The sequence below is a fragment of the Engraulis encrasicolus genome, chromosome 7 (genome assembly GCF_034702125.1).
Source record: "Engraulis encrasicolus isolate BLACKSEA-1 chromosome 7, IST_EnEncr_1.0, whole genome shotgun sequence".
NCBI classification, from domain to species: Eukaryota; Metazoa; Chordata; class Actinopteri; order Clupeiformes; family Engraulidae; genus Engraulis; species Engraulis encrasicolus.
This window is the reverse complement of record NC_085863.1, coordinates 25,111,878-25,125,764: the sequence shown is the minus strand read 5'-3', so window position 1 is coordinate 25,125,764 and position 13,887 is coordinate 25,111,878. Positions and strand designations below refer to the sequence as shown.

Here is a 13,887-nt window from a genome sequence, read left to right as displayed (position 1 = left end):
AATTGTGTGTTGACTATCGTTACAGCCCTCACACACAGACACACACACAGACACACACACAGACACACACACACACACACAGACACAGACACACACACACACACACAAGTTGGGCTTGTCTTGTTGTTAAGGAGAAAGTCTTCCAGTAAACACCACACCCGTGTAAACACACACCGCTACAGGTGACATCATCTTGCCCAGTCAACCTTAACCCCCCCCCCCCCCCCCCCCCTGTGAGGACACACACACACACACACACACACACAAAGTTGTGTAGATGCACTCGTTGACACAGACACACAAACAGACATGGGAAAGCGCGCACACACGCACACGCACACGCACACGCACACACACACGCACACACACACGCACACACACACGCACACACACACGCACACACACACACACACACACACCAGGTGATTGGTCAGTTCAGAGGAACACATCTCCAGAGAGATATGGTCAGTACAGGAGGAGCACATTCCATCACAGACACGTGCACAAAACACACACACACACACACACACACTATAAAGATGACATCACTGCAAATGATGACAATCCAAGGGTCTTGTCTACATGATAACGGCAATACTAGGAGACAGAGAAAGCAATAGAGAAAGACCAATAAAATAGATAACCGTGAAAAGCAGAGTCGCGAGCCGAGCAATAAATAAATGATATAGAGAGGGTGAAAAAAAAATGCAGAAGATGTGAGAAAATTGAAGGGAAAATCAGGGGAGAGAGAGAGGGGGGGGAGAGAGAGAGAGAGAGAAAGAGAGAGAGAGAGCGAGAGAGAATGAAAGTCTGTGCACAAGGGGAACAAATTGAGAGGAGAAGAGAAAATAGGCTAAGGTGTACAATACAATACAAAGGCCCAATGGCAAACAATACATTCCAATCTGACTGTGCCAAGGTGATTACTGTGCAGGAGTGGCAAGACACTGTGTGTGTGTGTGTGTGTGTGTGTGTGTGTGTGTGTGTGTGTGTGTGTGTGTGTGTGTGTGTGTGTGTGTGTGTGTGTGTGTGTGTGTGTGTGTGTGTGTGTGTGTGTGTGTGTGTGTGTGTAAATATGCCGGGCAGCCACACATAGCAAGCGCGTGAGTCACAAGCACTCATTGAGCGAAGGTGGAAATTCCTCAGCAGCCTTTTATGAGGCTACTGATGCCGCCTGTATTACAGGACAGTAAAGGACAGGCCTCCGCGACCTGCTCAGGGTCCGCCCGTAAACACACACGCGCGCGCACACGCACAGGCGCACGTCGAGCGCACACACACACACACACGCGCGCACTATGGCCTACACCAGAATCTGTCCACACACACGCACGCATGCACGCACGCACGCACACACACACACACCGCTGTTTGCCTGGTTGTTCGGGTGCCAGCACTGATAACATTCCTTTCACCTGACGGAATGTTTATGAGCCGCGGTGGCGATTGTGGAGCCGAGCGGCGGAGTGGCAAGGTGTGCCAGGGGAGTGGTGAGTAAGCTTACACACACACACACACCGAATTTACTGGATGACCCTTGAGAGAAAGACTAATTAACCATGCATAACAAATTAAGCCAATGTCATGTCATTAAGTCAATGTCAAGCATTTCTCCTGCACACGTCCATTCTTGCTCTTTCTGCTTACATGTATTCATAATTGTATGTTGTGTGGTGGACTGGTGGTGGCATTGTTAACAAGTTAAACATGAACCATGTCCTTATTTTGTGTCATTTTGCACACCATGAAGTCTGATGAAATTTTGCGCAAATAAGCTTAAATAAAAATGATTAAAAAAGGACAAAGTAAAGGCTGAAAACACAACAGCTTTTACTAGCAAAGGAAAAACTTGTTACATAGAACTATACACCTGCTTGTATAATGCTGCATGACCAAATGCTCCAATGGTCCAAATGTTCTACGTTCCAATATGCGACCTTGCATCCTCCACTTGTGCTTGTGGCCTCGTACCAGGAAGCAATATGTCATGATGACATCACTGACAACAGCATTATATTTCAATATCTCGCAAAAGCTCAATTGTAAAGTCATTTTCTCATTTGCAGACTGAATGGTGATTGAAGAATAGTCCCCCAAAAAATGTTTTGGCAAGGCTGACAGCTGGGAGTCGTAATTGTTTTCTCCACGGAGGAGGAGCCAGGAGGCGTGGCGAGGCCACAAGCACAAGTGGAGGATGCAAGGTCACATATTAGAACACAGCCATAGTGTGCCTTTTCAGAGGCAAGTTGGAACCCAGAACTGCATTTGCATAAATATGGCAGTAATATTAAGGGAGTGACGGACTAAGAAAGTTTTAATTAAGAGGGTAGGACACTATACGTTCATCCTTGATTATGTCAGTATTAAAATCTGTGTCAGCCGGATCCCAAAGGATCTGATTTCACGTTCAATGACCCAATCATAATACTAATCTACACGCTCAGGGGTCATTTCACGTGAAATCAGACACTTTGGGACCCGACCGACCCGGATTTCAATCATACTTGGTGTGCCTTTTCAGTAGCAAGGTAGCACCCCAGAACTGCATTGGTTTGAATCTGACACTAATATTAAGGGAGAAACAGACTAGGAAAGGTTCACATGTGAGGGTAGGACCACAGACCTGTATTAACCTAGACTGGCAATGCCCCTCGAAATTTTCGGATTTCTCAGAGCCTCAGAATCGTAGTCTGCCATCTTGGTGGAGACTCCCGTAATTACGTAATGACGTCATGCACAGATGGGGTTTTTAAAAAATATTTTTTTTGCAACACTGGTTCACTAGTTAAGTTGGGTCAGGCCATGTGTAACGTCTTTAGAACAATAGATCTAGTATAAATTAATGTTCTAGAAAAGTCTCGCTCTCAAGTGGCTCCTTATTTTCACAGCTGCAATGTGCTGTGCCGTGTTGTTGCTAGGTTACCTTCAGCGTCCTTGGGGGGGTATTAATAATAGCACAGTTACCGGTAGCTTCACTGAAAACGTACGGCTTATTTAAGAAATATACATACCTATATACACAGTTGTCATTACATCTGAGTTAAGTACATAAAATAAGCTTTACACACGTAAGCATGGCCGATTCAGTGTCACAAATATCCACAAACCTGTATAAGCGGCAACGAAAACAGTCGGCTTCAGGGTTGCCAGATAATACTGATTATTTTCGTCCATTTTTACCCACAGACCGCCTTCCTCAACGGCCCCGATTGGGCGGGAAACCGCCCGATCTGGCAAGACCGCTCAGCTTCAGGCTCTCTAATAAAACGTTTGGAGGTAGTGAGGGTTATTTCATTAGTGGAGTGAGAATTTAGACGTTACGACTTGTCAAAATCTTACAAAAAATGATTGAAACCCACTTTGATAACGTTGTAATCACCGTTTGAAATCGTATGCATTCCTATGGGTCACAGCTGCGATAGTCTCCACTAGGCGGGGCTACGTCTGTGGGAGGCGCCCACAGGGCGCGAAAAAGGCAAAGATGGCTGCGCCCAGTCAATCCGAAAAGCTGCCACTGGCTAGAACCGCCCATTGCCAGTCTAGGTTAATACAGGTCTGTGGGTAGGACACTATACATTCAGCCTTGAATATATCAGTCAGTGTTAGTCACAAAAAGATGCCTGTGGTGTTGTTTGAAAGCTCTTTTCTGGCTCTACATATTACACAATCACCTTGGAATACAACTACTCTCAGAATATGAATTATGATAAATTGAAAAATAAAAAATTGAATATCTAAAAAACTTATATTTTAAAATGGCCAGTTCCTTGTCCAAACGTAGCCGGCAATGTCATGAGCAGCACCTAAAATGCTGGTGTTCGGTTTGTTATTCATTTCAGAGAGAATTTGACTCACAAATATGGCATCATACAGACCACTTACTAATAATATGGTAATACCATAGTAGCATCACATGACAAAACAAAAACAAAACAAAAATGGTCAGTGTCCATGGTCCCAGGTTTCAGAAACTAAGGCAGATGTCAATTTATACACACCAAATGATGATATGTGAATGTTTGAACATTCCTTCTCTGTGTACCTGTGCCATCTTCCCTTTACCATACTTTAAAGAGATAATCAATGGCTACACTCTCATTTTGTACTCTACCAGTGCATTTGAAGCAGCAGCTGTGTCTTTTATAGATAATGTATAAGTACGTCCCGTTGCAGTTACAGGTTCCACTACCAGAAGCACATCCTGATGATCCATGACAAGTCTATCTGGTCTGAAGGGAAAAGTGAAGGATGGAGATGGCCCATGAGGATGCAGGAAGTTCAGTTTCACCTCTCCAGTGCTCGGCATACATTCCTCAGCACATGCTAGCCACCAGTTGCCATCATGTACAGCTACAACATACCCTTTGATGCTTGAAAATGTAACACATTCCTTTACTGAGCTCACTCTTTCAACTCTGCCTTGTCTGAATGCTGAAAATGGCCTAACTTCCACTGTGTCCATTGACAATGGGCAGAAGCTGTGTAGTTTTTGAGTACCTGGAATAGTTCTTGCAGATTCAAACCTTTTCAACAGGTTCTCAGCTTCATGATGGTACATCTCTGTTGTGGCAAACTGGCAATGGATGTTCTTGACATTATCCTTGACTGACTCCCTTGAACCAGGAACGTTTTTAAAACTATAGTTTTGTAATTCAAGATGCTATTCAATCATTTCACTGGAACAACCAGTGCAGGCCACAATCCATCCATTTGTATGCTACTACCAAGATCAGTTGAAACTGGGAAAAAAATCTGTTTTGTTGTTATTTCAGACTGCAACATTCATGATACAATTGCTGTACATCTGTTTCAGAAGCTCCTAATTCAGTTCCTCAGTGACACTTCATCAATGACAGAACGTCCAAAGAAGATCCTATATTTTTTCTGATGGCTGTGCTGTACAATATAAGAACCTTAAAAACACAACAAATTTGTGCCACCACGAGGCAGATTTTCACATACCTGCAGAGTGGCACTTTTTTGCCACATCACATGGCAAAGGTCCATGTGATGGCGTTGGAGGGACAGTTAAATGGCTTGCTGCACGAGCAAGTCTGCAACGTCCTATTGACAATTAAATTGTAACGCCATACCAACTGTTTGAATTTGTCAAGGATAATGTCAAGAACATCCATTGCCAGTTTGCCACAACAGAGATGTACCATCATGAAGCTGAGAACCTGTTGAAAGGGTTTGAATCTGCAAGAACTATTCCAGGTACTCAAAAACTACACAGCTTCTGCCCATTGTCAATGGACACAGTGGAAGTTAGGCCATTTTCAGCATTCAGAGAAGGCAGAGTTGAAAGAGTGAGCCCAGTAAAGGAATGTGTTACATTTTCAAGCATCAAAGGGTATGTTGTAGCTGTACATGATGGCAACTGGTGGCTAGCATGTGCTGAGGAATGTATGCCGAGCACTGGAGAGGTGAAACTGAACTTCCTGCATCCTCATGGGCCATCTCCATCCTTCACTTTTCCCTTCAGACCAGATAGACTTGTCATGGATCATCAGGATGTGCTTCTGGTAGTGGAACCTGTAACTGCAACGGGACGTACTTATACATTATCTATAAAAGACACAGCTGCTGCTTCAAATGCACTGGTAGAGTACAAAATGAGAGTGTAGCCATTGATTATCTCTTTAAAGTATGGTAAAGGGAAGATGGCACAGGTACACAGAGAAGGAATGTTCAAACATTCACATATCATCATTTGGTGTGTATAAATTGACATCTGCCTTAGTTTCTGAAACCTGGGACCATGGACACTGACCATTTTTGTTTTGTTTTTGTTTTGTCATGTGATGCTACTATGGTATTACCATATTATTAGTAAGTGGTCTGTATGATGCCATATTTGTGAGTCAGATTCTCTCTGAAATGAATAACAAACCGAACACCAGCATTTTAGGTGCTGCTCATGACATTGCCGGCTACGTTTGGACAAGGAACTGGCCATTTTAAAATATAAGTTTTTTAGATATTCAATTTTTTATTTTTCAATTTATCATAATTCATATTCTGAGAGTAGTTGTATTCCAAGGTGATTGTGTAATATGTAGAGCCAGAAAAGAGCTTTCAAACAACACCACAGGCATCTTTTTGTGACTAACACTGACTGATATATTCAAGGCTGAATGTATAGTGTCCTACCCTCACATGTGAACCTTTCCTAGTCTGTTTCTCCCTTAATATTAGTGTCAGATTCAAACCAATGCAGTTCTGGGGTGCTACCTTGCTACTGAAAAGGCACACCAAGTATGATTGAAATCCGGGTCGGTCGGGTCCCAAAGTGTCTGATTTCACGTGAAATGACCCTCAGGTAACCAATTCTTTTCCTCTCTCGTTCTACATGCCAACCCTCATAAGCTGCCAGCTTAACCGATGCAACAGCCTACAGTACCAAAGTATCCATGTTGAGCTCAGACCCGCTTTTACTTTATTCTACAAGTTTAGGAACATTATTCTACAGGTCTGGGAACTGAGGCATGTTTAAAAATTACGTCAGGTTTGGGAGCCTTTGTCCCTACCGTGGCTCCAACGGTAGGGCACTAGACTTTTATGCGGTGACCCGGGTTCAATTCAGGCCAGAGTCATTTGCTGATCCCTCGCCGTCTCTCTCCCCACTCATTTCCTGTCTATCAGTCACTGTCCCGTCCCAAATAGAGACCCAAAAAAGACCCCAAAAGACACAAAAAAGACCAAAAAAATATCTTAAAAAAAGAAATGGGAGCCTTTTCCTTGTCATCAATTTCTTTCACCTGGTGATCACCATTATTGACCCAAATTTTACCACAACTCGATTTGAAACCAAATTAGTCATCCAGTCGTGACCAAACTACAGATAGCCACAAGACTCTGCCTGCGTAAGAACATTTGTGTGTTGATGCACACAGACGCTCTGCACAGGTGGGAGGTGTGCTACACATAGACAGATTTCACAAACTCAGCTCTAGGGTTCTCACCATGAGCATTAATTGAGCTCTCCATTTAGTCTTTCACCTTTAATTGAGTCTTTCCCCTTGGCTCAGAGAGAGTCAGAGGAAACAGGTGACGTGACCGACAGCAAGATGGAGCTGGTGTTCATGTGTTTGTGTGTGTCTGTGTGTGTGTGTGCGAGTATATGTGTGTGTGTGTGTGTGTGGGGGGGGGAAGGGGGAGGAGGGGGGGGGGGGGGTCGTGGCTGACAGGTGTTCTGTTGCAGGAATGCAGTCTGGCCAGAGCTGCCCGTAACACATTTGCCACGAGCTCAAGGGACTGCATTGTGTTCGCTGCAAACACAACACAAGGATTGGTGGTGGTGGTGGTAGATGGGGGGGGGGTGTTATGTAGGTCTTTTGAGGCCTTGCCATCTTGCTTGCTTGCTTGCTGACGCTGGTTGCACCGACAAAGCTTGGGAGTTGTGTGTGTGTGTGTGTGTGTGTGTGTGTGTGTGTGTGTGTGTGTGTGTGTGTGTGTATGAGTTGTGTGAGTGAGTGAGTGAGTGAACGAGAGAGAGAGAGAGAGAGAGAGAGAGAGAGAGAGAGAGAGAGAGAGAGAGAGAGAGAGAGAGAGAGAGAGAGAGAGAGAGAGAGAGAGTGTTGGGGGTGCTGACACTTGACCTGACTGGTACAGCAACAGAATAGCACAGGCTAGAAAACCCACTTTCCTTTCAACTTGTGACAAGACACCTGTGCAGCCTGACTGAGGTAAAGAAAAAAATACCAGTTAAGGTAAGGATCCTCTATAAGGGTGAAAGGAAAAGGGCTCTAATGGAGTTCCATGTAAAAGTGGTTCTGCTGATCTTACCCCCTTAGTTCTTTACCTCTATGTTGAAGTGGATACAGACCAGTGGAGTAGAGTAGAGAAGAGCAGAGTACAGCAGAATAGAAAAGAGGAGAGAGATGTAAAGTAGAGTACAGTAGAGTACAGTACCGTACATTAGAATAGAAAAATGTAGAATGGAGTACAGAAGAGTGGGGAGGGGAGTGAAGGTTATGGAGCATTACATTTAGCAGTCGCCTTTTACCAAAGCGACTTACAAGGGAAATCCAAGGTGTTCTGCCATGCATGGTCTGTCTTTAACATGGTATATAAGCTTAGTGTTATGATACTTGTGCACAGTACTATACTTAGCATTCACAGTCAATTCAGAGGATGTAGACACACCATACGCTTCTTTACAACTGTACTTGCACAGTCAATTTAGAGCAGGGCTGGGCAATTATTTTGGCCGAAGGGCCACATTGGGTGTAGAATATTGAAGGGACAGATGTCGCAGGCAACTTGTCCGGGTCAATAAGAAATAGTGTATGTTGACATAACTTTGCCATTCTTGCACATTATAATGCAAAGCATTTAAATGCAGTCTATGAACCCGGGTTGGTAAATCCCTGTTTTAGGTAGACATTGTAAGAATGTTGAGTGACCATACGAATTTGGATTTAAAAATTGTTTTTCTTGTAAAGGCTCTGCGGGCCACATGAAATAGCTCAGCGGGCCGCATGTGGCCCACGGGCCTGAGTTTGCCCACCTCTGTTTTAGAGGATGCATATATTCCATTCACATACTGTACAATTGAAACCACCACTGTGTACTTAGTCACTTACTTCTCTCTTCCCTCTAACTCAATTAACTCATTGACAGCTAACTACTCACTTATCCCATCAGACAAGACAACATTATCCATACGACATTAAACACAAGACAAAGACCATGATGCATCAACAGCCAGCCAACGTGGCAGAGGAACACCACAACTCAGCAGTACCCAGGAAGGCTCACTTACTTACAAACAGCACACAGCACCACCACCAAGCTCTATAACAATACCACACCAGGGGTGAATTTCTCGAAACCAAAGTTGCTTACTACATTAGCTACTTCGTTGCTTTCAATGCATTTTCCCATTGGCAACTACCGAAGTTGCTAACAGGCTAACAACTTCCCTTTTGAGAAACTCACCCCTGATCTATTACAATACCACACAAGTAGGCAACAGTGGCTACTTACATCTGACAATACCACAAAACAAAACACCTTAAGTCTCCAACAGCACGAGATAAGACGCAACCACTAAGATGTACTTTGCTGTACAGCCAAAATACCACAACACAAGTCAGCGCCTTGTTTGCATGACCTAGTGTCAGCCCATCACAGACATCAACAAATGAAACCCTCTGAATAAGTAGTCACTGACACAGAATGACTCCCTAACATACGTCTCCTCTAAATAACCCAAGTCTCCTGACACACACAGAAACTAACTTATGAATGAAGAGAAGACACCGGAGCAGCTCAGATGGGATGCTTTTTCTTTTTAATTCAAGTGCACAACGTGTTATGTCCATGGACTCTGATGAAGATGGCTTGCCATCGAAACGTTAGTCCCTAACATGTTGTGCACTTGAATTAAAAAGAAAAAGCATCCCATCTGAGCTGCTCCGGTGTCTTCTCTTCATTCAAGATTACCTGCCTCCCTCCCGTTGATGCACCAGATGTAAAAACAGAAGCGCGTGGAACCCCTTTTTTGTTGAGAAACTAACTTATGTTATTGCAAAGTCCTTCCTTACACAACATGCACAGATGCTGAATGTTTTCATAATCCTAAACCAAGTGGTGATTGGTCACTCACCACTCATCTGTTCTGAAAGTGCAGGATTCAGTTGAAGTTGCTGTACAAACAGGAGGCAATCCGCACACTTCAGGTCTTTTTTGTGCAAAGCTTTACTTGACTTGCGAACTTGCTTGCAAGTCAAGTTAAGCTTTGCACAAAATAAAACTGAACCACAAAAAAACATCAAGCCTACAGGTCTTAGCTCCATCTTCAGCTTCCACTTTGAAAACAGAAACCAGTACAGAAACTTAGGGGGAAAACAGGATGGCATAAAACCATGCAGGCAAGAAGATGAGTCCTTGAAGTAGCTTTCTCTGACTGGTTAAAGTTTGCCGGCTTTTTTGTGTGCTGCACTTCACCCTTTTCACGGTCACATAAATGCACCTGCGCTGGCGACAGGCTGTTTTGTTTTCTGCTGCATGTTGGTGCACCTGTGCTGTGGAGAGAGAGCACCTGTCTGGGGAAGCTGAGGGAGACTAGAGACCAACATCAAGGTCCAGCAGTGACCCCCTGAATACTTTACCTTGGTGTCCGTCTCATGATTTTTGTAGAACTGGGGAGGCTGAGGGAGAGACCAACATCAAGGTCCAGTGACCCCTGACATATCCACAAGTCAAAAACAAGTCTGCCACAGTACAGAACGGCGTAGGATGTACACAAAAATATAACCTGTCACCTGATGCTGTTTAACAGCAACACAAGGAGAGAACAACTATGAGCAATGTGTCAGGAATTTCCCCATAAATTCAAAGCTTTCACAGTCTTAATGATCTGAGGAATTTCTGCATTAGGCCAAGAGGGTGATTTTGTTTCAAAGTCCAGTCATCTTGAGTTATTGGTTAAAAGAGGCACATGCCGCAACTAGATCCAGACTGCTGGGGGTGGGAGGTTGCAAGCTTGTAGAGAAACACAAACCTAATCTTCTTACATAAAAGTATGGCAAACAGTACAGCAGCAATGCATTTCTTGTGAGAATACATTCTGTGTGTGTGTGTGTGTGTGTGTGTGTGTGTGTGTGTGTGTGTGTTGCCCAGGTTGTTCTGTGTCCTATATGTTGCAGTGTTGATGGGTTACAGGGCATACTTTTCGTGTTGTCTGATGGGACCGAGTGGTATGGTGTCTGGACGGACTAACCTGTCTCTTGGGTCGATCCAGCTTGTCGTTTGATTGATGTGATCAATGTAGTAAGTTTTCCCGTCGAAGTCGCGGGCCTCTTCCCAACCCTCAGGCAACGGTAACTCCTTCCTTGGCATGTCAAACTAGTCTCCATGTACTTTCCTCTGGACGAGTGGAAGAAAAAAGTGGAAGTTCGGCGTTCTCCAGTTTTGTAATGGATCTACCGGTAATACCTATATCGAAAAGCAACGTTGGTGTTGTCGGTGCCATGAATTAAGTCTACGAGAAGTCTATTCAGCAGCGCCAATGTATTCATTTCATAGCACTTGTGTCTGATAGTCACTGTACAGCACACGAAGCCTCACATGCAGAGATGTTTCCCCACTCACACACACAATACGCACCATGTTCTCCGTCATATGATTTGATCCAATTCATCATGATATTGCCCACCGAAGGAGGCCATCGATAACGGGACAGTTTCCATTGTAACTACTATACACCTGCGCCCTCCTCCAGTTACAGGCTAGGCTATATCACACATACACACCAACTGTGCTAGTCGAATCTTAGAACGCTGCAAGTACTGAGGCATGAAACAATGTTGCCACGGAATGTAAGAAGGATACAAGTAGATTCGATGCACTCCGCCAATATCCAAAAGCATTCATGAGCGACTATTAGATTGGGGCATCAACCCTGGACAAACTTGGCAATAACTTTTAAAGCGGGGTTTGCACGAGCTTGCACCCGCTAGCTAATGCTTATTAGAGCATGGATGAAGCCCATTTTTGCCTCACCAGTTCCATTAACATGACGAAATAAGACCGATCCCTATTTCCTATAGAAACACAACCAAAAATGTCTGCATTTCTTGAATATTTAAAAGCCCTCTCTGGGTTCACTGTTCACAGTTTGGCCACCATGTTTAGCAGACGACATCAGGGCTAGCGCGCTAGCTCCACAACATTCCCAGGTTCTCCAAAAGGAATAGCTCCAAGAATCACGCGCAGTCTGTAATCACCATCCCCAAAAGTTATTGTGTGTAGAGTGATTCCTTCGGTAATTCCAAAAGCTATCCACGACCGGGTAATTCCTTCGGCGTTGGGGTTTCCTTCAAGTGCCCGTAGTTTCCCTGTACTCCGGCTTGGTCGCGATGCTGCTGGATCAATTACGTCAAACAGGTGACGACCGTAGTTTTCGTAGTAAATGTTCCAGCATCTTCTACCCATCTTCCCTCTGCCTCATTCCCCAACTGATTTATGTTTGGTGGCGTCTGTTTATCAGAACATGTAGCCTATTTTACCAGAGGTGTATGAAGTAAAAGTAAAGCCTTCCTATGTACCTCATTAGGCACACTGCAGAAATGTATAACTATGTAAGATCAGTGTTGTGATTACATCAGTAGGCCTATTCTACCTCCACGTTATACACCTCTGTATTTTACATGTTAAAAAAGGCCTATTGTCACATTAATCAATGTGACAAAGAAACTGAACCCAGATGTGCGTAATGTACAATGCCATTGATTGGACATGCATGACTTGGATGCATTTGATTTAGCCTACATTCTACATGGAATGCCTTCTGTATGAGTAAAACAGTTCACGGTCCTTTTCCCCAGGCTACAGATCACGTTTTACCACTGATTACTGAAATGACGCCATCTTCTGGTAACATACATCGCTACATATTTGTAATCCTATGTGCGCCAGTCTCCCCGCGGGATAGTCTTCTAGATCTGTCTTTCCCAACCTTATTTGTCTTGCGTACCCCCTAAGCCTTTTTCATTCCACGAGTACCCCCTCACTCATGCTCAGTACCCCCTCACTCATGCATATCCCAATGTGACTATGCTCCCCATACATTTGTTTTTGTTTTCATTTTTTCACGTACCCCCTGCAGTGCGCTCGCGTACCCCTAGTGGTACACCTACCCCTGGTTGGGAAACACTCTAGATCTTCTGTAACTTTGGAAAAGATGCTTGCTGACCACTCGTCCAGATGATATGGCCAAAGTAAAAACTGATTAGATAAACCGACGCTGATGAAAGTCCACAATAAGGCTAATTGATGATCACTCTCATCATCCCATCAACATTGAGGAATAAGATCGACACTTCAGTGTAAATGATTGAATGGTTGAGTCTCCAGTTCTATTGTCAATGTGACATTCCCACTATAAAGCTATTATAGCTGTTGTTATGCCTGCTTGCTGTCACCTGGTGGCCAGGCTTTAATTCGGACCACGGCTTGGCTGCTCGCTTCCTCATAATTTATCACAACACAAACAAGGGAGGGTCACGTGAACCGACAGGCTCTCCAACCCTTGGAGAGCGAGCTCGCGCTGTTGGTATTCCGAGCTGACAGCGCGCCATCGCGGTCCAGCCTGTCACACATGGTTCTGCTCAGGCACATATCCATCGCGCTGACCGCGGCGGTTGCCGCGTTTGGGTCAGCCCTGTTTATCGTCTTGAGTCATCTTATAAAAAGGAAAGCATGGACACCAGAGTCGAAATATTGCGCCATTCACGAGGTGAGTTACTCGCTGCGTTTTTTAAGCACTTTCATTTGGTCAGGCTGATGATGCACGAATAGACCGGCTTACAAGATTTTGGTATGAGGAACTTCCCCATGAGAGGGATTGTTTGCGGAAGGAAGAACAAAGTGCCCTGAAAGAAGTAAATTAACAGCATAGAACAGACTGTGGGGCGACATCGCAATGACAAATTTCAATATTTAGTTATTCGAAAAGGGTCCTGTGTGTATCTGCAATGTGGCAGGAGGTGCGTCTCGTCTAGACGAAAAGCTTTGGAAATGACACCATGTCGTCAAGGACCTAGACACCATGATCCACAGTCATATACACTTCAGCTCACTTTTTATGTCAGTTACTTGGCAGCATGCACACGAATAATGTGAAAACACATGTAAAGGGTATCTGTTGAGTGTGCGCAACGTCCTCAAAGTCCGTGTGCAAAAACGTTTGATATTGGGCACCATCGCATTCGTTTCTTGTCGCACAGGGCGCAGGGCATGCCATAAATGACTTATGGCGCACACAGAAACCAGAGAAGATGGCAATCAAGCCTTGTGACTATACTGTAGCTTTGAGAGCTGCGAAGCTGTCACCTGATGGCGCACGTTTTGGCACTGACATCCCATGACATAAACATG

At 44.4% G+C, this 13,887-nt stretch overlaps 2 protein-coding genes across 2 annotated transcripts in view; one reads left to right on the top strand and one right to left on the bottom strand.

Annotated features, from left to right (window-relative positions):
* The window catches only part of wwc1 (WW and C2 domain containing 1), a 77,336-nt gene extending 65,458 nt beyond the window's left edge, over positions 1 to 11,878 (bottom strand). The window contains exon 1 of the mRNA XM_063203134.1: positions 10,730 to 11,878. Within this exon, the coding sequence (XP_063059204.1) occupies positions 10,730 to 10,848 (119 nt within the window). The 5' untranslated portion in view covers positions 10,849 to 11,878. The remainder of the gene's footprint in view (positions 1 to 10,729) is intronic.
* A 1,197-nt stretch (positions 11,879 to 13,075) lies between these two features.
* The window catches only part of arl10 (ADP-ribosylation factor-like 10), a 9,267-nt gene continuing 8,455 nt past the window's right edge, over positions 13,076 to 13,887 (top strand). Inside the window, exon 1 of the mRNA XM_063202430.1 lies at positions 13,076 to 13,246. Within this exon, the coding sequence (XP_063058500.1) occupies positions 13,109 to 13,246 (138 nt within the window). The 5' untranslated portion in view covers positions 13,076 to 13,108. The remainder of the gene's footprint in view (positions 13,247 to 13,887) is intronic.